Source organism: Grus americana, chromosome 1, assembly GCF_028858705.1.
Source record: "Grus americana isolate bGruAme1 chromosome 1, bGruAme1.mat, whole genome shotgun sequence".
NCBI classification, from domain to species: domain Eukaryota; kingdom Metazoa; phylum Chordata; class Aves; order Gruiformes; family Gruidae; genus Grus; species Grus americana.
Window position 1 is genome coordinate 88531441 of NC_072852.1, and position 24677 is coordinate 88556117.

The 24677-nt window shown below is 46.9% G+C and overlaps 2 protein-coding genes across 6 annotated transcripts in view; one reads left to right on the forward strand and one right to left on the reverse strand.

Annotated features, from left to right (window-relative positions):
* Positions 1-1031: 1031 nt before the first annotated feature.
* WDR3 (WD repeat domain 3) lies at positions 1032-23364 on the reverse strand. The gene is made up of 26 exons (XM_054843111.1): positions 23070-23364; positions 21798-22007; positions 21205-21323; positions 18272-18350; positions 17831-17926; positions 17249-17359; positions 16111-16212; positions 15898-15995; positions 14896-14991; positions 14358-14588; positions 13453-13546; positions 12718-12819; positions 10299-10384; positions 9708-9843; positions 8940-8996; positions 8152-8252; positions 7890-8001; positions 7640-7774; positions 6861-6911; positions 6152-6217; positions 5560-5652; positions 4940-4987; positions 3825-3868; positions 3198-3326; positions 2426-2519; positions 1032-1802 (listed from the first exon to the last, which is right to left on the reverse strand). Exons 1-26 carry the CDS (start codon positions 23238-23240, stop codon positions 1647-1649), a joined length of 2817 nt encoding a protein of 938 aa, XP_054699086.1. The 5' UTR covers positions 23241-23364; the 3' UTR covers positions 1032-1646.
* A 104-nt stretch (positions 23365-23468) lies between these two features.
* The window catches only part of GDAP2 (ganglioside induced differentiation associated protein 2), a 37510-nt gene continuing 36301 nt past the window's right edge, over positions 23469-24677 (forward strand). For 4 of the 5 annotated variants that reach the window (XR_008577331.1, XR_008577330.1, XR_008577327.1 and 1 more), the window contains exons 1-2: positions 23503-23600; positions 24235-24306. The gene's annotated coding sequence lies outside the window, so the exon portion shown is untranslated. Of the gene's footprint in view, positions 23601-24234; positions 24307-24677 lie in introns of all 5 variants that reach the window. The other variant, XM_054827155.1, reaches the window with a different exon arrangement.

The following is a 24677-nucleotide window of genomic DNA, read 5'->3' on the forward strand; positions in this document are numbered from 1 at the left end:
GTATCTCCTCAGTCATCACTGCTGAAGGTACACTGTGGTGTCACAAGCCACCTCTCCATTTGTAACACTTTTCATCCTTTGTTTTCTCAGTGGGCTGGCCAAGATGTCAGCTGAGGTTACCAACACAATTCATCATCCTACAGTGCCTCCTCTCCCTCGCACTGCAGTAACCCCTCCTATGAGGGTCTCCTTTGGGAGGAAGAATGGAATGGAACGTGTCAGGATGGAGACATGTTTGGGTGGAGCTGTCTGATCACAAGTTTCATCCACATCTCAACAAATATAAAATTATAGAGGTACACAAAAACAACTAGCAGAGCTGAATGAAGATTGCTATTTCCATAGAGAGTCTGAGACCCATCTCCTGGAACAGGAGCATGAAGTGCTGTTGTAAATTATCCAGACTCTGAAGAAGGAAGTGAACCATCAACTCCCTGACAAAGTTATTTACTAACAACAGTTATTCTAAAAGGTGTCATTATTATACCTGAGGTGCTGCCAAAAAATTGACCAACTAAACTGTTCTCCCTGTGCATAACTCATAGTAAGAGAGACCCTAAGTCAAAGACAGGAGTCAGTAACAACCAGAGTACAGTTAAAAATCCAGATGAAGTTCAAGTTGGAAAGAAGTCCAGCTTTGAGAACTCAAGTCAGACCTGTAAGTCCAACAGTATAATTAGTTTTTCAGCAAAGTACCCAGAAGCAGCCCACACCACATCCACCAAACCTGTGATTACTGGTAAAAAAGACAGCATGTACTACAAACCAATAACTTCCCAACACCAGCAGAGACTTGCTCACTTTATCCTGCCCGCAGTGAAAATAAATCATTTTATCTGATATAGGACAAGTACAACATGGCAACAACTGAGTGCAGTTTCTAAAAATGGAGCAAGTACAACACAAACAACCCATGCCTCGCATGTTGAGTCTGCCAGCTCTATAAAACAGCACAATTCTGGGTGGCAGCCCTTTCATTTGCTCCCACAGATTTTACCCTCTGGAAAAAAAAAATCCTTTGAGAAGTGACACACAGGGCAAGACAGTTGAGGCTTTACTAGAGAAGTATCAGGACAAAACTCCATGAACAAAGTTGTCTCATAAAGCATATATAAATATGGAGCCAGGTTTTTCCCTGTCACGCTGAAAAGCAAGTGGCCGTAGACCAAGTTCTCATGCTTTGGCAGAAGTCACATTGCTTTGCTTAGAGCCTCTAAGCACTGCCACAAGCCGCCAGCAGGTGTCAAAACAGGATAAAATCTTGCAAGTGCCTTCCCTGGACAGGGCATGGTCCCATGAGCAGTCCATGTGCTGGATTCATTCTGTTCAGTTAAAACACTGCCAGAATGAGCTGACCTCTTCTGCAGGAGAAATCAACTCCATTTCTAACAGGCATTCCGTTGGAGGAAAAGCATGTACCTTTGACAGCCATCTCAGAAATAGTTCAACAGACTACAGAGAGTTCATCTCAGAGACAACCATTCTGGGTTGGGGTTATATGCTAGGTTATACCACACGGGGAGGGGACAGACTTTGTCCCAGTCACCAGCACATCATCACAGATGTTCAGCCACAAGAACACTTCCATGGTCAGTACTGAGGTTACACGACCCCATCCAGACGCTCTGGGTCTTGGGCAACAAATGCTACAGCACTGCAAGAACCATCTTCTCTTTCTTCTTCCTCTTCCTCTTCTTCTCCTCAAAACGGTCAGTAGCATCAGCAAAAAACGTCACCTCATCCTTGGCCTCAATCTCCCTCTTCAGGTACTGGAGCCCTGCCATGTTGAATCCCAGCACATCCTGTAAAGACAGACCAGCACAACGCTGTTGGTCACACCTCAAGCTTGTTAGGGGTCAGAGGGTCCTGTACTGGCCACTCTACTAAGAAATGATGAAAGCAAGACAATCCACAGATTTAAATAAACAACATATTTAAATGTAAGCTTCATCTGAGTAGGAGAAAAACAGTCCTGCACTCTGTTCCTCACAGTTCTCTCTAAAGAGCAGCTGTAATCCTCTGTATTTTCTGAAAGACAAGTTGCTGGCAGGCACCTGAAATTGCCTCTGGGAAGATGCACAGTCTGCCATTCTTTCAGAGACTTGTAGCCCACAGAAAAGCCCAAGAGAAACAGAGTTTATTTACCTCTTACATATTTAGAAACTAGCGAGCCAAAGCCCAAATTCACCCATCAAAGAAAACCAAGACCAAATGACTGAGGGAACACGAGTGTAGGCTTATCACCAAGTAGTCTCACATCAGGAAGAACATGAGGAATAAGCAGCCTATTTGTACTGGAGGAAGGTGAAATGGGCTCAGACCCCCAACCAACTTTCCCACTGGACACCAGAGAAAACACACGCTCCCAGACACTGGCCCATCCTGTTATTCCAAATCCTGGAAAAGAGGAGGCTGCAACACTCACCCGGGCCTCACTGACTCTGGAGATGGTAGTTTTCTTCAGATTTTCTATCACTGTCACCAGCATGTGGTTGCTTGTGATTTGCCCAAAATGTATCCTGGGAACAAAGCAGGCAGTGATGTATTGCAGCATTGTTCTTAGAAAATGAAGAAAGGCCCTCTCCTGAGCCTTTCTATGTTCTGGACAGAGGATTTTTCTTAAATTAGGCCGCCCAAGACCAGCCTTATATAACAGGCATGGGCAGATTTATCTGGAAGAGTTATTCTCTGAAGCTCCTCTTTCATATACAGTGGTTCAAGGGGAAGGAAGGTCCCTCTGAGGGCAAGGGCTCTACAAAGACTCAGTGCCAGCCAACAGTGCCATTTCAGCCTTGATGCAGGATATTTCATACCAATGAGACTTGGGGGACCAGGACCAGCAACCCCATCTCGGCACGTCAACACTCTGCATCTGATCAGTCCATTCCCGCACACCATTCACTGCGGGCTGCAGTGATTCCTTACCTCCTGCAGAGACTGCATCTTTACTCCCAAGGATGCTTCCCAAAAGCTTCAGTGCCAGACATATGAAAAAGCCCAGATTTTCCCCACACACTTATGTTACATACATTCACAGAAAGCAACGTCATCTTTGCAGCTCCAGGCAGCACAGGAGCAAGGGGAACCTCTCTGTTCACGCAACTGGCACAAAGAGAGTTCGTGACATGCAGCAGCACGAGGGGCCCAGAGGAACCTGAGCTAAGACTCAGATCTGTCTGGGCAGATGAAAGACTCACTTCAGCAGGAAGAGGAGAGCTCGGCACAGGAGTTCAACTTCTGAACCCAGGTGAATATATTCATTGAAGAGTCTGAGCAGGTCAGGGACATAGGAGAAGGGCAGTACCAGGAGAGACTCTTCTAGCTCACTGAGGAGAAAGCGAAGAGGCAGAAGCATTAATCTCAGCCACTGCACTGCTGCAGATGAGCCGGAAACACACTACTGCATAGGAAGGCTCTAGTACAAAAGTTGTGCTAAGCATTTATTGCTGCAGGTCTGTAACTGCCCACAAAGCACAGTGCAGCTGCACAGACTACAGCCCAGGCCAGCAGACATCTTCTGGCACAGGGAGCAGGCACACAACCTTGCCTCTTCAGCATCCCCAAGCTGCTGTTCACATACATGTGCATCTCCAAACAGCCAACCCATGTACACAAGCTTCAACCAACACTCCCCGTGGAAGGAACAATTCCCATTCCCCAATTCCGTGCACGCTCCAAGAGGAGCCAGGGACAGTAACTCCAGACTCTCCCGCACTGCCCATACCCAGTGTGAGAGACCATCTTGGGACCCCAGCCAGCCCTGGGCCCAGAAATCCAATTATCAGTCACAAACCGTGTTCAGTGGTAAGGCTTTTGGGACTCACCTTGACTTGACCTTCTTGAAAACTTCTAGCACGTACGCAGAAGGCTGTAACAGAGGAAAGACACCAGCTCTGCATATCAATAAACATTCCAAGACAAACGTGTGCCTTAAGGTCCATTTCACCCAGATAAAAACAGGCAATTGAGTCTTGTGAGATGGACAGATCAAGCTGAATATAACAAAGAGAAAACTCCTTCAGCTTCAGCTGCCAGTCTGGGAAGTTCTCCCTCCACCTTCTCATAAACCCAGCCTTCTCAGGATACTCTAAACTGGTGAAAATACTGTGAAAAATCTATTTTATATTCAACCAGCTAAATTATCTCATACTCAGTTCAATGAATCTTGTACAAACCAGATAAAAAAAACTTGGTGAAACAACCAAATCATACATACAAAACCTTACACAAACTCATCTCCCAAAGACTTAATTCCTGCTACTCCCATTTATGTGCTGCAAGCATTTGGCAGATGCAGAGCACAGCTGGGAAGTACCAAAGAAAAGTGCCTAACTACTAAGTCATAGGATTTCATTCACTCTGTTCAATCTATTCAACTTGTAATTAAATATGCCGACATTCACAGAGGAAGGGAGAGAATGGCTCTGGCTAAGTGCTTACTGATGTCACATGGTGGGGGGCACAATGACACAGGTTCTCAATTATCCATTCTGGTGGACACTTAGGTGTTTTGTGTAATACAGCACAGCTCCTCTGGAATATGCTATAGCATGGCAACTGCACCCTCCTGGCAGCAGGAAGATGTGCCCTTAGGCACAGGAAAGGTTTGAACTAGCTTTCCCATATCTTGGGGAATACTGTAAACTGCTGGCTCATGATAAAGTCATGGCTACCATCAGAGTTATATTTAACCCCAATGGGGTTAAACTTTTGTAACACATATGCAAGATATAAACACACAAACAAAAGGAAAAAATTACCACAAAAACCCCAAACTGTCTTCACTTTGCACAAGCAAAAGTGCTAAGTTTTCATTTCAAGTGGAACAAGTAGTCCTCCTTCCCCACAGCAACCCAGTGTTTTGGCTCAGCCAGCAAATCAAACAGCCCCACTCCAGTTAAGAATGGCCCACAGCCTCTGGCCTGGGCATTCCACTTACTGTAATATTTCCATAGGCACGGAGGATGGGATTGACAGGAAAGGGAACCTGGAGACACAGAATTGGTTAGAACGGGGCAGGTGCGTGTGTACAAATGCATATTCCCAAAGAAAATACTTTAACCCCTAACAGAAAAGAGCTTTCATCAAGTTTCTTCCTGCAATTCCCACACCTCCGCCCTCCCCAGACCTCAATGAAGGCCTCATTTGTAGCAGCTAGACAATCTCGTTCTCAGACATATACATATGACTGACTCAAACATGTATGAATTTTCTTCCACTTCTTAATTGTCACTTTCTCCACTTGTATCACAGCCCCTTATTTAGCAAGGAATGTTGAGATGAAGGCAAAGAACAGACTTTGGGATGACTTTTCAGGAACATGCTCTCCCAGGGACAAAACTTAAATCCTACTGTGATTTTAAAGATCATTGGAAAGAACACACCACTAACCCTCCCCCAGAGCACAATGCCACCTTGCTCTCCAAAAGATTTTGGCAAATCTCTGCTATTTCCAGCTGTCCTGATTTTATCTGCATGCTGAGCCTTTCCACCCAGATGACGGAATTGGAAAGATACACCCAACACGCCTTGGGACTGGTACATTCCTCAGTCTTTTACCTCTTTTCCTGCAGCTTTGCATATGGCTTTGTGTTCCTTCAGTTTCGCCATCTCTTCTCTATACAGTTCGATAGCTTCCATGATCTGCTCAGCCTGTGCCACACAAAAACGCAAGCCTATGCAACACCAGTGACACCACACAAGCCAAAACACAGCTCATGTCCAACTGGACAAGCAGAGGGGGAAGCAGGAGGGCTGACACGGAGCATCACAGGACATCTCGCTCAGAAAGGTAACCTCTACTCCAGACTGCACCACTACTCTGAGCATGTCAATCATGTCCTGAAGATGTCAATCACCACCCACGTTCCCCCCACTGCCCCAGGTGCTCTCTGCTGCAGCTTCAACTGCTTGAAGCTTTGTTACCTTGACACTGAACTACACCCCAAGCAAGCAGTACCCCTTCAAAGCACAAGCCTTGAGTATTTTAAGTGGCACAAGCCATTTTGAGTATTCAGACTGAGGATTTCCTCTGTATTTACAAGAGCACAAGTTACTCCTCTTCAAATAGATGCTCCGACCCCGTGACAGCACACCTCCTTGAGAGATTGATCAGGCACAACACAATGCTGGCGGACCCGCACAAACTTACCGCTTTGATGGTTTCAATAGTTTTCTTTCCTGCCAGCCCTGTCTCTCCTTGCGTCTCTCCAGCCACCTACAAAATACAGAGTTTGCAGCTCCCTCTTTCAGCAGCTGAGCAGCTGATACACTTAGGCACCCCCTGCATTCTATCACACTCCATGCTAAGGAAAATCATCAGTCCCATTCCCATTGAGACTTTATCTGGGGAAATACAGGATTTCCCAAGTGCACAGCTCTTCCTCAAGAAGAGCTCTGGGAGGCAGGTAAACACAGCTCTTGTTTCACCAACAGAGGCTGAGTGATCCGATCAGCGTCAAAACAATCGGCCACACAACCCAAGCATCTCAGCAAGAGAGACTGGGCTTCCCTACCCATCCTGCATTGCATGGACGTGGAAGCAGCTGTCAGAAGGCAGCCCAGCCTTGATACAGAGCTGGTGTGGACGTGAACTGGGGAGACAGGACGGGCAACAGCACAGCAAGGTTTCAGCGTCCACAGCTACCGTGTAGCAGTTTGACCAGCTCCACACGCTCTCCTGAAGTTATCTGTAGGAAGCACCAGAGTCAACTGCATCATGGGGCAACCACAGCTTCAGCAGCACCTTCCCCTCTTGGTAGCAAGAAAACTACCAGTCCTCTCTGACCTCTTTTATGTCTCTTACAGAAAATTCCAGACTCTACAGTCAGACAGACAGACACTCAGATGGTGCAACTCACCACAGGCTGCTCTTCCTTTGCCACATTCTCTTCATATTCAGCTTCTCGTTGCTACAGTGGATGAGAACACAACATATTAACGCAGGTGAGGGGGCAGCAAGCAAGGGTACAAGGGTTGCCCTAGCCTGCAAGAGCAAAGAGCCTCTTGCCTGGCATCTCTCATATGAATAGGGCCCCATCAGTGTATAATTCACTACTGGTGTATTCACGCTCATCTTGTTACTCAAACTTGACCCAAACCACACTTTTCTGGCATCTGGAAAAGGAACTGTCTCTCCTTCTACCATCATCATTCCTAGAACACCAACTACTGGGCGTCAAGATGCTGCCTATGGGTCACCTCAGCTCTCTGCAAACAGGCTGGGACAAAACCCCCCAACATTTATTGCAGGTTTTTCCCGCACTTCTGCTTGTGCACATGCTGCTACATCCTTCCCCCACTGTAGTTTGAAAACTGCTTTAGGAAGGGGAGACAGAGCCAGACTCCTCCGAGGGATACAGTGAAAATAAATCAAGTTAGCCAGGCATCTGCAATGCAGTACAGACAGGCAAGCACCAGCAACACCTGCGGTGCCGTCTCCAGACAGCTCCGGGCAAAAGCCCCATCATGCAAAAGACGCCAGTCAACCCTGGGCACCTCAGCACTAGGCTGCGGTTAGTAATGAGCAAATCGGCCGAGCGTGGAGCCAGGCTCTCCCACGCTGAACAACGAGGAATCTGCCTGCTGGGGAGAAAACAGGCCTGGAAGTTGTCTTTGGCAGGAAGGATGCAACTCTCACCATCTCCCTCTCCTCTTCCAAAACAAGCGGCTCCCTCGTCCTTTCCCAGAGGCGCAGGGACTTGTCATGGGATGCTGACACCACGTAGTCTCCATTGGGACTGAGCGCCAAACACCACACCTCCTGGTGGTGCCCCTGCATGGTAGACAGAAGAGGTAAGACATGAACACCGCCCAGCTCCCAGGCGCTGAGGGAAGTGCTGCTTATGCAAGCATAATGCTTCCTTTCAACAGTCTCCAAAACTTCCTACCTCCAGGGTCTGGATGTGCTCAAATTTATCTGCATCCCACTGCTTAATCTTGCTGTCCTTCCCAGCTGTGAAGAAAAGATGGGATTTCGCCACAAACTGCAGATACATCACACTGGAAAGGAAAAAGACTCAAATTTACCCACTTGGTAAAACACTGCAGACTTCCCCCCACTCTATGCTGGACAAAGGGGTAACTGCTGGATCACAACCCCTTGGAGATAAGACAGCCCGCACCCCAGAGCTGCTGTAGGATTTGGCTGACCTGTCATCATGGGCAAATAGTGAGCGGTGACAGTCCCCAAAATCCAAGCCCCAAATCTTCACGTTCCTGTCAGCAGAGCCGGTTGCAATTAGAGTCCCATCCTACAAAGCATGAAAAGAGGGGAAGGTGTGGGTAGCTGGCTGGCAGCCCCATGACAAATCGCTGCTGAACCAGTGACTATGCAGTGCTGAGTGGGCAGATACCTGGCTCCTGAAACATGCCCTCCTGATCCCTCCACCCCCCCTCACCAGGGTGGCCCATGCTTGTGATACTGGCACAGCACCCTGGCTCTTTTCTGAACCTCTGCAGTCACTTAAGACCTTAGCTAAACCTTGACATTTTTGGCTTCCAGTGAGCCTCATTCCAAGGATGCCTCAGAGCAGGATGCAGCTCAAGAACAGGCATGAAGAAGTTGCTCCACCTCAGCACCTGCTCTCTGCTCCCACTAACGAAGAATTCAGACTCCATTCACACTTCAACAGAGTAACTTCAGCCTAGAGTAGGCTGTACCTCTTAAGACGAGCGTAGGGAACTCCCATGGCATTTTAGTTTCCCCTCGCTCACAAAATGCCCTGGTCAGTTCTGTCATGACTGCCACTCCGTGACCCCTCCCAGTGAGCATAGACTGTGGGATCAGGAGGGCCTTGCTGTGTCCCATCAAGAAACTGCTGACTAAGTTGGAAGCAAGGTGACAAAAAAGCATCATCCTAGAGGCTTTGCTGCCAGCAGAGGCATTGACATCACCACAGTCCCACCTGCAGCACATGCACAATCTTAATGATACTTACATAGGAGATGTCCATACACAGCACTGGCAGCTTGTGTCCATACAAAGAGAGGAAAAACTGAAGCAGAAGAAAGGTGTCTCAGTTAGACATGCTGAGTAGAGATGTGCAAAAATCTCAGGCTCTGGGGTAGTTCTGCTCTGCCTCTGGAGATCTGTCTTTCTAGCACTGCCCCACTTTCATTCTTGCCCTGAACACAGTTAGCAGTGGGGCCATGATGGCAGAACTGAGATGAGGGTGGAAGCGTCCAAGCAAGTTGAGCTAACTCTGGTGCTGATCACTACTGCCTACGGAGTTTACCTCTGTTTCTCTTCACTCATCTGTAAATGCTGGTCTGTCTTGTGTCACTCCCTAACATTCACGTGCTAGTACACAACTCTCAAAACCAACACACACTGCTCACAAGGAAGATTCTTCTCCCCCAAGCTTTGCCTCTGCTATGCCCTGTTTAATACCATGTGTGACACATCCATCCCACCCTTACAGTGCCTCGCAGCTCTGGAGTACCACCATGCCCGCAAGGTTTAGAGTGAGCCTTGCCACCTTGCAGTTTCACAACACTTTCCAGATGAAAAATGGATCTTCTCCCCAGTGAGGGCCAGCCAGGATTCTGTCAGGTTTGCTAGCAAACAGGCACCTGAAGTAGGATGCATGGTCTCTCTCTGATTCTTACTAGTGTCCTGAAATAAACAGACACTTTTCCTACGTATTCCCAATCTTTCAGGCTGTAACCACTGTCTGCACAGCCTCACAGCCCATTTGGTCATGCACCTTGAGCGTGTCAACGTAGAAAATCTTCACGGTGCAATCCAGTAAGGAGACAGCCAGCAGTTTCTGGTTGGGGCTGTACCGCACACAGAGAACATCTTCATCCAGCTGCAAGATGCGCACATGTTTCATGGAGAGCCTGGCAGCAAGAAGAAAAAAACAATTTTTATTCCAAACAAACAAGTTGGGAAGAGACATGAACGCAACTCCCACATTGCACCCTGGGAAAGCAAGTTAATTCTAACATGTAGCATCTCATTCCTCATTAGGACTTGAACAAGGCAGGACTGGAAATAAGCACAGCACTGCAGGTTGATAAATTTCACTGCTAAATTTACTGCTTAATGATCTGAAGGCCCATCCTGCAGCTAGAGGCTAAACTCACACACAAGCAAGGGACCAGAATGTGGCAAGTGCCCTTCCCTAGCTAAGTTCAGACCTTCTCAAAACAGTGCTGAGCTCACACTCTTCTCCACATGTTCCACATACATGTCACGGGCAGTTCTTACAGTGCACAGCAAAGGCTAAAGCATCCATCAATGAGAACGGATACTGCAGCTGAACGCAATCTAGAAAGGGTTTTTTTCCCCTCACCTTTTCTGAGCACTGCTCTCATCCTTCACAAACTCAAACTCCCAGAACTTGACACATTTATCAGCACCTCCTGTCACAAAGCCACGCTGCAGGGGAAAAACAAAAATTATAGTGAAACTAATGTTACTATAACCCAGAGTTATGGTGAAATTCTACAGATGAGGAACTGTCAACACACAAGGAGGCTTTTGAAATGACCCCCATTCCCACAGCATTAACGATTAAAAGGACACCAGCAGGAGCAAGAACAGTTTCAAAAGCTCTGGCAGGCAGGTCTAAGTCAAAGACCCCAAATATAAATCAAGGCATGGGCTGAAATTTTGGAACTGAAAGCAGTCATCTCAGCTGTAGGTAATGAAGTGCATGTGTTTTCTGGGCAAGTTGACACTCCCTGTTACTGGACTGCACATTGCACACCCCCTACCACTACTCCACAAGCATAGCCTTCTAAAGGAAGAACAGTTTAACTAAGCCCCTTTACGTTAAGAACAAGGGTAGTATCTGTCCTGTATGTTTTAATCTGTGAAGTAAATTAATCCCAGGCAGATTATTACTTGCTATGGTTTTGATTCCACTAGAAGCAACACTGCAGCTTCTAGCACAAAATGACTACATAATAAGAAAGGCATACATAACAAACAGAAGAAAGTGGAATTTCACAGAAACCAATATGAACCTGAACTGTGGTAATGGAGAAAAACTGATACAAGTAGTAAAAGACAAGCAGATTTCTACAGCCAGGGTAGTTAGGTCAAAGAGTGCGTGCATGTAAAATGGGAACATTAAAAAAAACCCAAAACCATCAGTACTGACCCGTTTCTAGAGGGAAGTATGAGAATTATTAAACATCAATGCTCAGTAAACATGGGTTCAGTAAATATTTCTCATTTGTTGTGCTCAGGGAAAAGCCATTGTACCATAATCACATTACAAGATAGTGATAAAAAACTTCTCCAAAAACTCACAAGGCTGTCAAAAAGCAGCCACCTACATCAGACATTTATAAATCAATGGTTCAGATCCCCCAAATCCAAGACTTTTACAGAGCAGAATGAAGTACTCTCTCAACTGTCAATGTCCATTCTCAGCAATTTTGGAAATACTAGGGGGGATCCAGGACAAAGCTAATGTAACACCATAATTCAGACAGAGTAAACAGGCAGGCCTGGTAACTGTGAGCGTGGTCAGCAGAAGTAACAGGTAATTGCAGTTTCCATCAAAGTAAACTGAATATGGAGAAATGAGCTTATGGAAAATTAATTTGAGCTTATCCCTTTCCTTGAGATTAAAGCTGTAGTTGACAATAGTAACAAGTGTTGCTCATGCAAGGCATGCCTCTTGGTCTTGTGTTACATTTTCATGACAAAACTAAGATAATATAGTTCAACAGAGCACATACTCCATGGATTAAAGACCAGCTAAGAGGTTTCAAAGCTTAATTTTAAATGAGAAATACCTAATAAGTTGACACCATGCTGCTTACAGATTTCATGGATTACTAGAAAAATAACCAATTAAATCTTTCTATATAATGTCAGAGCTATATGCAATCAATCTGAAAAAAGAGTGCCCAAACAGAACCAAAACATTAACTTTTTATGTTAGGAAGGAAGGCTTTAAGCCCCACGTGTATGCCTTCTGCAAAGCAGTGCCCCAAAATGGGCTTTTTGGCCACAGAGTGGATTGTTATCTGAGTACACATTCTCACTGCAGAGCTATCTCCAGAAGAGCTAAGTAGACTCCTTGGATGGATTCAAAAGGCATTGGTGCATTTAGCACTGGCGTAATTCCTATCACACAGTGCACCCAAATCCTGGGGCCACCAGCAAAAAAAAGACTACAGTAACTTAAAAAGTACCACGAGAACAATTAAGAGCCTGGAAAACATATCCTGCAGGGACAGGAGAAGTTCTGCCTAATATCAGATAGATGGGAGGGGTGATTTGGTCACTCAACAAGAGTGCAACAGAAAGAAAAAAGATCACTATGTTAACAAGATCTTTAATCCAGCAGACAAAGCAGCAGCAATTTTAACAAGGAGGATAATCAACCACTGCAGCAGGTTACAAGGGGCTGAAGCTCTCCACAGCTGGAGCACATCCACAAGGTGTGTATTGCTGCGCATGTGGACTCCACCATGGATGTCTGAGTGTTCTCAATCATGCAGAAGCCAGATGAGGTGATGAGGATGGCCTCACTCAGCCCAAAGACTCCTTGTCACGTGCCACACTACTAGAGAGATTTGATTAAGCTGTGCGTGTATCCACAGCTAAAGTTCTTAGGTGCTACCAGCTGCATCCTCTGCCTCCCAGGATGAGGGGTTCCCATGCCCCCATGAGTAATGCAAACACAGCAGTACAGGAAGGAGCAACACAAAAAGATGTGCAACAGATGACACTTCAAAGGGTGGCTGAGTTACCTGGTCTGGTGAAAGAGCAATGGACCACAGCGCTCCATCGTGAGCACTAAGTGTCTCCATCAGACTTCCAGAAGCCAGGTCATACAGCTGCAGCTTCCCTGTCTGGGGAGAAAGATACATCACAGAGGAGAAATCAACACCTCTGCCTTCACAACACACTCCAGGAACACCTTATAGAGCGTTAATCATATCTGCAAACAGACCTGAGCCTGAGGTGCTAGGGAGGTGTCCCAGAAAGGGCAAAGAGAAAACCAGCTCAAAGCAGAGCCCAGAGTCATAAAGTCTGTGCTACCAGAGGCAAGACTCCAGCAGTGACCAGGCCTTGCCAACAGCCAAGAGGAGCCCTTGCTCCATTTGCAGGCTCTGGGCTGGACACTCGTTTATGAACAGGACCAGCTCAGCCCTGCCAGGCTCGACAGCTACTAGCAGGAGAGCACCCCTGCCACCCATCTCCTGAACAGCCAGCTTCATTAGTTGTCTGTTACACAGAGACAGCCAAACTCCTAATCTCCATCAGGGACTCCCCAAAGTGCTCACCAGCTGTTCAGCTTAAGCCATAGGAGCTACATAAAGAGTCTGTGAACAGAGCAGAACCTCACTGTAAAAAGGTTTTTACACATAAACCAGAGCGCTCCAGATCAGGAGATACAATGCATTTTCTGTAAGACTGCCTTAGTGACATTTTCAGAACATACTTCCAGACCTGGGCAGTCTGGAGTGCAGGACATGATTTACCTTGGTGCCAACGATAACCTGCCGATCTCCTGGGACAAAGAGCGAGCAGAGCGCATACTCACAGTCCATTGTCCGGATGCACTGCAAGGTTGATCTGTGGACAAAGGCAGAGCCCAAAACCTCTTATCACACACAAAATCTGGCCCACTAGGTGAGACATGCTCCAGAGTGTCCTCTGCCCACAGTTGTCTTTTCAGCTATGGCCAGAAGATACACCACCACCACGCTATGACCCAAATGCTAACCAGCATTACCACTAAGAACATTTTCTATAAAAACATGCAGTTACATAGTCCGCCATCACGACTTCTTGCTGTTATAAGCAAGGACAGAGTTCCTGTTCTCAAACAGCACTGTTGTTCAGGAGAGGAGGGAGGAGTATAAGATAGCTTGCTCAAAGGAAACAGAGCTTGAAATCGGACCACTCAGGAAACACTGGAACAATGCTCTAGATCAAAACAGCAGCCTACTCAGTCTAATACCTGATCCCTAAGATAAGATGCCAAGAAACCCACATGTTCCCTAAAGTACAGACAGTAGCAAGTTTAGGGTTACAGTTGGTACCTCTTATAAAAAAGGAAAAAAATCCCAACAAAATACAGTCTATACTGGACAGCTATGAATGACCTTTGTGTTTAGAGATTTGTTTTTCCATACCTGCCACTGAGCCTCAGTGCTGCTTTACAGCATCAAACTCCATGAGTTAATTATGCAGTTTTAGCTCTACAGCTTCTCAGTTTCCCTAATAAGGAAAGAAAGTCAATAGAAAACTATTTGACTCCTTTACTTCATTCACTATTTTATATTTCTCCATCATCTCATCTTCCCTAACACTGCCTCTCTGAACAGTTCTGGGAGACTGACATGAAAAGGGCAGAGGGGACCGACACAACTGGACTCTGTACCTGTTCCAAATCTTTACAGACTCTGCAGCTGCTGAGAGAATGGCAATGTTGTCAGAGCTAAAAGCCAATGTCCTGACATCACTGCGGTGGCCTCCAATGGTTATCTTGGATGTACGGACAGCCTGTGGGACTTGTGCTGACAGGTTCAGGTTGTACGACTCAATGATGTTGTTCTGGAGCAGCAATACAATCTTCAGCTCTCCTTTTGGAGAGAGAATCAAGTCAAACGACCTGTTTGATTAGAGAAAATCAGAGCTGTACATACAGGCAATAAGATAAAACATAGGAGGGATCCAGTATCAAGAACAGAAGAGGAATATAGACAAAGGCACGCCACAAACAAGTGCACACTAAGCCACAAGGTGTGCACAAAGGGGACCAATTGGTGGCAGAGGTGCGAATGGACTGGAGATCATGGTAGGTCTCTCCCCAGCTCCAAGCTGAACAGATGTCGCGGGGGAAACTTCTTCCACCTCTCCCTATATTGAGGTGCGCTGCATAACCACAGCTCAGCCTCTACAACAGGCTTTCCACTCACTTGATTTTAGAAGAAGCTCTGATGTTAGTGACCCGCTGAATCCTCTCCTGCAGGCTCAGCTCCACACTGCTTTCAGGCTCCTCTTCAGAGTTCTGTCTAGAAATGTCAGATAACGGAGGAGAGTCAAAACACAGCACAGCCAACACAAACTAACACAGGGACAGAGAAGAGCATAAGAAAACAACTTAGCCTGCTGAAGACAACCACCCTCTTACCCAGCAGTGCTAACTACATTTAAGAACAGGATGAGACAGTGAAGTTCATGCTGGTATACAGACTACTAAAGAGACAAACTGTCCTAAAAAAGCAAGCTCCTCTGGTGCCAAAGCACTTGAACAAGGCATGTAAGAAAGATGGATACAAAACAGACAACAGAAAGCTCTGTTTGAGTGAGAAACCAGTTTCTGCTCATCTCCTACAACTCACCGAAAGTTCTCAGCCATTGCAAAATGTATCTCCAGATTTACTTGCCCTGTGCTTCAGTTTCTACCCTGAAGCCAGATCTCTCCCTAAGGGCTGTTGTGAAGCACCTGTTAAGTGCCAGGATACCCACAGAGACACTTAACACAGAATAAACATCAATAAAGCTCTCACCTGTATCTCTGTCTGCTGTAAAACAAGAGATGATGTATCAGTGTCACTGACTTCTCAGATGAAACTCTCATTCTAGTATGTCCTATCAAGGACTTTATTTGATGCACCAGTGTAAATATGAATGTCAGGCAGAAGTGAGCAGCTCTGAAAAACCCATTTTTATGCCCATTCCTTTGATTTTCTTGCAGGGGGAAGACTCAGAAAGAAAGGTATTTCCTTAGTCTCTGGGAGCAGTGTTGCTTAGACAAGCACCAAGCATGCACAGAAAGTGCCCCCAAAATAAAACAGCTAGCACAGACAGAATGACCAGTAGCTTGAAGTTCAACCACTGCATCATATTGCTGAAGAGGTTTTCTAACAGTTCTCTGGACACAGACAGCATCCAAATACATCCAAAAAACTACTTACTTGGCTTTTTTCTTTGCTTTCTTCATTTTCTTTTCCAATTTCTTTTGGACTTCCTCTTCAGAAAGGACAGAGAACACTTCCAGAACAGCATCTGTTCCCTAGAGACAGAGCAAAGTCAAAGGCATGCAAAGCCCTGGCTGGCCCTTACAGAAATTACCCAAGGTCTCCAACAGCCGCCTCTACAGCTCGACAGCAGAGCCCCCCATTACTTACATGGCAGGCCAAAATCTTGCCTGTTCGGTCTGTGGCAAGAGTGACTACTCGGTCTCTCCCTTCCCGCATGATGGATCCAACTTTGCTGCACTTTACGAGGCGCTATGGGGAAAGAAGGAGAAGAATTTTGGTCTGGAAGGCCAAGTGATCTTCTTAAGCAAACTCAGAAATCTACTGGCAAGAGAAGTCATAAGGAGAAAAAGGGGAAATGAACCTACAGCATCCTGGTAGAACAGCCAGCAAGGATAATCTAGGGACAAAACAAGCATTTGTGTGAGCTACAGGCTTATCTCCTTATGTTTTGTTGCATTTTAGCTGAAAATAATCATTGACAGTCTCAGTGGCAGAATAACGACTTTAATGGCAAACCATAGCCATTTAAGAGACAGAGCTGAATTTTTATGCTACAAAGGCAGCAGAGCTCAGTTCCTCAGAACAGGCAGAGAAGGTGAGAACAGAGACTCTTAAACAGATAGTTGAAAGGAGAGAAATCCTCTGGAAAGGAAGTTGGAAGACTATTTAACAAGGTCAGGTATCTACCATCACTACAAGCAGTCTGAAATCTGAGCAGGACTCCAGAAAGTTCCACTGGAAAGACAGACTCAGTAAAGTCTCCACCAGCAGCACAAGTGGGAACAGCTTTCCACAATCAAATCTCACACCATATTTCATTATGATTACTCTGACTTCTCAGCTTCTGCTACTGACCTGCAAAGCTGAGCAACACGACTGAACTCAGCAGCTGCCAACACACTAGTAACTGTCTTATTCCCATGTTGTTCAATGAAAGAGCTCTGTTAGCACTTTCAGACTTTAAACACTTGCTGCCCCCCCTCAGAGAGAAGGCAAAGAAAAAGCTTTCAGTGTAGAATAACATGTGTACGTGTTTTGGCACACATACTTCTGCTGATGTTCTGCAGGTAGATGGGGCAGCAACTGCTGTTCAGGAAGATTTAATGAAGCAAGACAAGAATTACCACATTTTCCCTAACAGGCTAAATATAACAGTCAGGGTATAAACCCAATACAGAGGAGCAACATGTGAGTGACTCTCAAACTCCTGCTGGCTCTGCAAGCAGCACCATGTAAAGAGGGTTTGATATACCACCTCACAGACAGCATGAAAAACTGAGCTTACTTCCTCAGGATGCTCATCCAACTCCAGGGTCTCATCCTCTTCAGTGTTTTCTTCTGCTGTAGGTGAAGATCCTTTGCTTTTCTTGGATTCTGGCTCATCAGGGTCTTTTGCCTGTTCATGGACAAAAAACCCATAAGGAATACCTTAAACCACAAGAGCTACGGTGTTCTGGTTCCTATCTCACTTATGTTTAATTTCCCTGAAGGAACAAGTGGTTGGTGTACACTGCAACAAAGGAGTTACCTACAGCATGACTGTAGGCACCAAACGCTCCATGTCCTCCCCTGCTTATCATCCACCCACAAGACTGTCTTCTCTAGCCTTAAGCTAGAAGGTAGGAATATCTGACACACTCTGGAAACCTTGTTCTGGAAGTGCCCGCAGCTTCACTTGAAAGCTCAAAACACAGGAAACAGCAAAGTCTGTCCTAAGAGCAGCTTTCTGGACCCTTCAGACAGCAGAGACATTGCTTTGGCTCTGTTTCCCAGAACGTCAATCAGATTTAACACATTCCAGTCCCATCTTAGTCCAAAGCCAAGCAGCCTGGCAAGATTGCAAGGAGTTACAGAGGGAATATCTTACCTCCTGGATGTAAGTGATATCCCACACCCGCAGCTCACTGTCAGCGCTCCCAGTGATCAGACGCTTCTCTTCGGATATCAAAGCCATCCCCCAAACCTGTCCAGAGGCACAATGTGAGGAATTGGCTTATGGTTCCTTTAACAATCATAACAACAGCAGAGTATCTTTAATTGATTTATTTAAATAGCAACCAAGAGCAGACTGGATCTAGCCAGGACATCCTCCAGGGTCATCTGTATTGGAATTGTCACCCACTGCATGTTGATGACAGCTCCTGGAAAGTTTGGAAGTTTCTCATTTGGTCATCCCTAAAGCCTAATGACAAGCAAAACATATCACAGCACCAGTCTACAACTCCTGAGAGCAGGGAAAGCACAAACTGAGCCATGACACGTAATCCAAAGTCCCTCCATCCCAACAGCTCCTGCACAATCTCTCTACCTCAGTACGGTGTCCAACCAGAGTTCTGAAGCAATGCTGGGTGTCCAGATCCCACCATTTCACCAACGTGTCTTTGCCACTGGAACAAAGAAGAAAAACTCAAGACATGAGGGAAGATTGCCAGAGCTTATGTGCTTAGAAAAGTGGTAGAAATAAAAAAAACCTAAAACATGCCACAACATATCACAGAGCAGCTGCTCAGACACTGAATTTTGCAAGCTATGCAAGGACAAAGTATAGCAATACCAAGGTGCCGCAAAAAGGTATCTGCAAGTCACTGAAAACTGCTTCCTCCTCTGCATTCAGCTGCAAGCCCCAGTGTCACACAACCTCCTTTCTTGCTTATTTAGAGTGAGAATAATACTCTTTTCTTCGGACAAGAAAATTCTAAAGCTGCCTTTAAAACCCCCCTCCACATTCTCAACCTGTGCTATGCCTGTGCATTGACCAGGCTACAAGAAAAGCAGATGCCTTCATTTTGAGCAGTGATTTGGAGCTGCTCCGCCTAACAGAATTACAGCTGTTTCAGTCCTTCTAAGCCCCTGTAAGATTAGGCCGCCATGAAAACACATTTCTGGCTATATTATGCTACCTCAGTGCTACAAGAGCACTGTTTTGGGTTTATGTAGCAAGGTTTGGGTAGCAGGCGGGGCACAGGGGTGGTTTCTGTGAGGAGCTGCTGGAAGCTTCCCCCATGTCCAACAGAGCCAATGCCAGCCAGCTCCGAAACAGACCTGCTGCTGGCCAAGGCTGAGCCCATCAGCAACGGTGGTAGTGCCTCTGGGATAACAGAGTTAAGAAGGGGGGGAAAAAAAACCACCATGAGCAATTGCAGCCAGAGAAAGGAGTGAGAAGATGTGAGAGGAACAACGCTGCAGACACCAAGGTCAGTGAAGAAGGAGGGGGAGGAGGTGCTCCAAGCGCCAGAGCAGAGATCCCCCTGCAGCCCCTGGAGAAGACCATGGTGAAGCAGGCTGTCCCCCTGCAGCCCATGGAGGATGATGGTGGAGCAGAGATTCCACCTGCAGCCCCTGGAGGACCCGACACTGGAGCAGATGGAGGCACCCGAAGGAGGCTGTGACCCCATGGGAAGCCCACGCTGGAGCAGGCTCCTGGCAGGACCTGTGACCCCATGGAGAGAGGAAGCCCAGGCTGGAGCAGGTTTGCTGGCAGGACTTGTGACCCTGTGGGGGACCCATGCTGGAGCAGTCTGTTCCTGAAGGTCTGCACCCCGTGGAGGGGACCCACGCTGGAGCAGTTTGTGAAGAACTGCAGCCTGTGGGAAGGACTGATGTTGGAGAAGTTTGTGGAGGACTGTCTCCCGTGGGAGGGAGCCCATGCTGGAGCAGGGGCAGAGTGTGAGGAGTCCTTCCCCTGAGGAGGAAGGAGCAGCAGAGACAACGCGTGATGAACTGACAACAACCCCCATTCCCTCCCTCCCCTCTCAGGGGGAGGAGGTAGAGAAATAGTAAGTGAGGTTGAGTCCAGGAAGAAGGGGGGGTGGGAAGGTGTTTTAAGATTTAGATTTTATTTCTCATTACCCTGCTCTGATTTGATTGGTAATAATTTTCCCGAGTTTGTTTTACCCGTGACAGTAACTGATGAGTGATCTCTCCCTGTCCTTATCTCAACCCACGAGCCTTTTGTTATATTTTCTCTCCCCTGTCCAGCTGAGGAAGGGAGTGACAGAGCGGCTTTGGGGGGCGCCTGGCATCTAGCCTGGGTCAATCCACCACAAGCACCTGAGAAAAGTAATTTGAACATTTATACAGATTCTTTTGGTACACCCTACAACAATTAATACTTTTTTTATTGTTTGTAACTTTGTTAGAACCTATTTTCCTCAATAAGTTTCAACTAAATCAAAATATAAAACTTGTTTTGCCATTACTAAGCTCCCTCAGGACAAAAAAAGTCTGATTACAAGTGGTATTTATTGTTATTGCATCTCTTTTGTTACACAGGATCCAAAGGTACTTGTAAATTGGTCATATGAAAACATCACAAAAAATTCTGTACGCAATGGACTGCAGTAAGCTGCTTGGGGAAGGAACAGTCTAAAGTAAGGAAGCAAAACTATGCATCTCCATAAAAATATGGTAACATCTCTACACTGTTAATAAAAAAAATAAAAAAGAGAGGAATTCTTTATCTCAATTTAGCTACTGAGAGAATTAAGAAGCATTTCTAAAGCTGACCTGCAAAGACTTGAATTGCATTAGGAATCAGGCATCATCTACCAAACCAACAAAGTACTACTTTTTCCATTTGAAACAACAAAAAAAAAAGCACAAGAGACTTGTTCTAATTTTACACTGAACTGACTGCATGCACTTTTCTATTAAGTGATTAGATGACATATCAATAAATAAAAGAAATATTGATGGAAATTTGAGCAAGAGTATCTTATGTCAACCATTTATTATTAAAGGAATATAGCCAACTTGCAACTCATGTTCAATAACTAAAAAACAACTCAAAAAAACACCTATCACCTTTAATTAATTCCTATAATTATGGCTTACTAGGAACCAATTTTTTCTGTCACATTGCTGTGTGAATTACACATACAGAAGGTAAGTCTGCTTAGTTCCTCAAGATAAACAGCAAAAAAGGTTACATACATAACAAACATATTATTGCTATTCCTTGTTACAATAATTCTAAGTTGCTACATTTGCCAGCAAGTTAAACCCTTTCCCAAACACTATTTTTCAGAATAGCCATTTTAGTTCCGCTTAATACATATGGATTCAGGCATTGGACTTTTGAAATACACGGCTATGACAAAATTGTACTCTAAGATGCTGGTGGGTCCAAGATATCATGAGTGGAGAAGGAAAATACAAATGGCTGTAGCACCCAGGATGTCTAAATTGCAAGTAAAACCATAGGTGCTTTCCTGATTGACCACTACACTTAGCCTGGCTCACCTGGTGACCAACAGGTTCTTCTCCTTCAAGAAAAGGACTTGAGTGACAGCATCCTTGTGTCCTCTCAGCCGGTACAGACCGCTCTCATTGACGACATCCCACACGATGACATCTGTATCCTGGAACAGACAGAGTGTCTCCAAGGGACTGGCATTTGTCTCTACAAAATGTCTACCTCTGCTACGAGACTGAAAAGATTACCCATTACCTGAGAACATGCTTTCTCACTCTGAATTTGAATGTCAGGGATGATTAACACAAGTGACATTCCTTCCCCTGGGGGTATGTTCAGACCAATAAATACACCTCTGCTCTGCCTCCAGGCACTTTTGCTATTCCTGACCTCACAAGCTTCTTCACCTTCAGCAGCTCTGCTAGTACCCTACTCCTGCCCTGCAGTCCCTGCTGCAATCCCAGCCCTGGGCTCCCCAACTCCATCACCGTCTTGCAGCCCTAACTCCTCTCTCTGCCATCCTCTGCTTATAGGCAGAGTCCACATAACCCATCCAAAATACCAAACATTTTAGTGCAAGTCAACCTTCTCCATAGAGCGTTTCTTTGAAACGGCTGTCGTCCAGATGTTCAACCCTCACCTTTGAGCCAGATACCAGCCGACCACCCAGATGGTCATACTGCAGGGCTGTAACTGCAGTCTTGTGTCCATTGAAAGTGACAATCACTTCTCCACTTAGGAGGCTGAAGATACGGATGGATCCATCTTCATACCCAACAGCCAAGTGCAACCCATCTGGAGAGGGGCAGAGGCAACTGACCTCCTGCTTGAGACCCTTAAGGATAAGAACCTGCGATTTTTAGGAGACAAAACATGCATAATGTTGATAAATGACATGTAGGAGCCAGATATTTACACAGCAGGAAGAATATACTCTGCTCCTCTACTGAACTTCCAACTGAGCACTTCTGCCACTTTAGAAGTTCATTTTTCAGCTTCCTGTGCTCAATATAGTGTCATTAGCCTCATTTTACAAGGCAGACAACAGCTAGAAGAGAAATAATTTCTCATAATCAAAGAGGAAACTAGTGCAGAATGAGGCCTGGAACTCAGAAGCCCAAATTTCCACCCCTGCATGTTAAGTGCCAGAGGGCAGGGAACATTGTTTGAGAGTAAAGTCTGAAACCTTCTTCCTGACCCATTCTCTCTTGCTTGGCCCTTCTCAGGTATAGAACAGAGTTGCTTTTCCACAGACTGATCAAGAACTTGAGAATGATAAAAACATCTCCAGAAACAACATGCCATCAGTCACCACTCTAGGGCCTGTAAAGCAAATCCTCAATTCAGTCTGTAGTGGACAATAGTACTGACAATGATTTCTGAATCTGACAGGAGGAAATATGTGGCAAAGTCCTTAAAGTTACAGCTCACAAACCCTCTATGGGACACAACTTTCACATGGGAAGCCCAGTTCCATCGGCAAAACGCAAATTCCATTAGATCCCTGTTTCATCCCAGAATTTTCACACGGTGCTACAGCGAACAGCTTTCCAGTCGCTGTGGCAGCAGTTACTCTTCCCCAAGTGAGATACCAAAGGCAAATCTCAAAGGGTCAGCTGTGAGATTCAGCCAGGGTGCACCATGAGCTGCAGACTCGCACCACAACCGAACCTCAAAGGTGTGCTCAGAGTACACAAAAGGGGGGAAGCTGTGGAGGTGACACTCGCTTTAAAACGTAGCCCGCTAATGCTAACACAGTTTTGCTTCAGGTGGTCCAAAAGCGCCGCAAACTACACAGATATTCCCCCCACGAGAGATCCCCTATCCCCCCACGGACGCACGCACACACCCGCCCCTCATCAGCACCCCTCGGGCCCCGCCGCCGCATCGCCTGGGAAGACGCCGCTCTCACCTTCTCTCCTTTCCGCGTGTCCCACACGAAGACGTGCTCGCAGGCCGGGACGGCCACGCAGCGACCCCGCTCACCACGCAGCGCCACGAAGGCCGCGTTGCCCCTGGCGCTGCCCACGAGCCCGAAGAGCGCGGCCGGGCCGTACCGCAGGTACTGCCGGGTGAGGCCCATGGCGGCGCCGAGGGGCGAGCAGGGCTGCGGGGGGAAGGGGAGGACGGCGCTGAGAAAATCCCGTCTCGCCCCGCCCGGCCGTTGCAACCAGCGGCCACGTGTGCTGAGCACCTGCCTCCCTCACCCGCCGAGACCGGACGTACGTCAGAGCGGGAGGAGACAGCTCTGACCGGAAGTGAGGCGACGAAGCCGGCGGCCGGGCAGCCCGGGTCCGGGCATTGGGGGGGCGGGGCTATTCCCGGAAGCGGAAGGCTACGGCGGCCGCTCCGCTTTTCTGGGTGATGTCGCCAAAGCGGCGCCGACCGGGACCCTCTGGCCAGGCGGGGTTGGCAGCGGCAGCAGTAGCGGCGCGGCCCGCCCGTGAGTTGTTGCGCCGCCCCTCTGCGAGAGAGGCCGTTGTTACTGGCGGCGGCGGCGGCGGCGGTTCCGCGCTGATAGGGGCCGGGTGGAGTCGGGGCGAGCCCCTGACCGCTCGCCCGGCTGCCGGCCTCGCCCCCCGCCGGCGCAAGCTACCGGCAGCGCGGGCGGGGGGTTGCAAGAGGCGGGAGAGACAGCGCCTCTCTCCCGGGCAGGGGTACGGCACCCCGCCCAGGGGCTTCGGGCACCTCGGCTCCCGCTCGCAGCGCTTTGTTCCGCGTCGGTCATCCCCGCAGGGGCCGCCTCTGCCGCAGGAGGCCCCGGGCAACAGATTGGGGAGGGGGGGGGAGAGATACGCAGGAGGAGCTCATGTGCACCCGTCCTCTGCTTCTTACTGGGCCCCTCGTTTTGGCTGTTCGTCAGAGGGAAGACACCGTTGTAGATCAGCTTTTGGTTGGAGACAGTCTGACTGCTCTTACCTTTTTATTCACTGCCTTTTTCCAAGCTCTTCGTGGCAAAAATCTTATTTAGATGCTCTTATGGCTATATTTGTCCTAGTGTCAACCTTTATTATCCCTCACTTTGTGGATTTTTTTTTTTCCTAGCTAATGAATGTACTTCATCATTCATGTTTCAGAATTGCTGCTTGTGGATGCTGTCTCTTCAAAATTATTTTCATTTATGAACTGTGAAAAAGGTTAAATAGTAGGTGTGTGTATGCAGCAAACTGAAGTTACTTATGTGAGCACATTTGTGCTGGCTTAATTCACTAGTATGGTTTAGTAGATACAAGGAAACCATAGTAGCCTAGATGTTATGTGCTGGCTGCTGAAAAGTATGTTTTGGTGAGTTTGAGTCTTAGCCTAGCAACCTGTGTCATCTCGGACTTTTAAAAAAAAAAAAGTGAGATGGCAGAGCTCAGTCTGCAAGTTCATTGGGCCACTGTTCAAATTTACAACTTTGCTCTCTTTCTTGTAAAACCTATTTGGGTGAAGGGGTTTTGTGCCCAAGTGCATGACTGTAAGAACTAAGCAACTGCAAATCTTATTTGTGAAGCTTCAGAATTCAGTGAACTGCAAG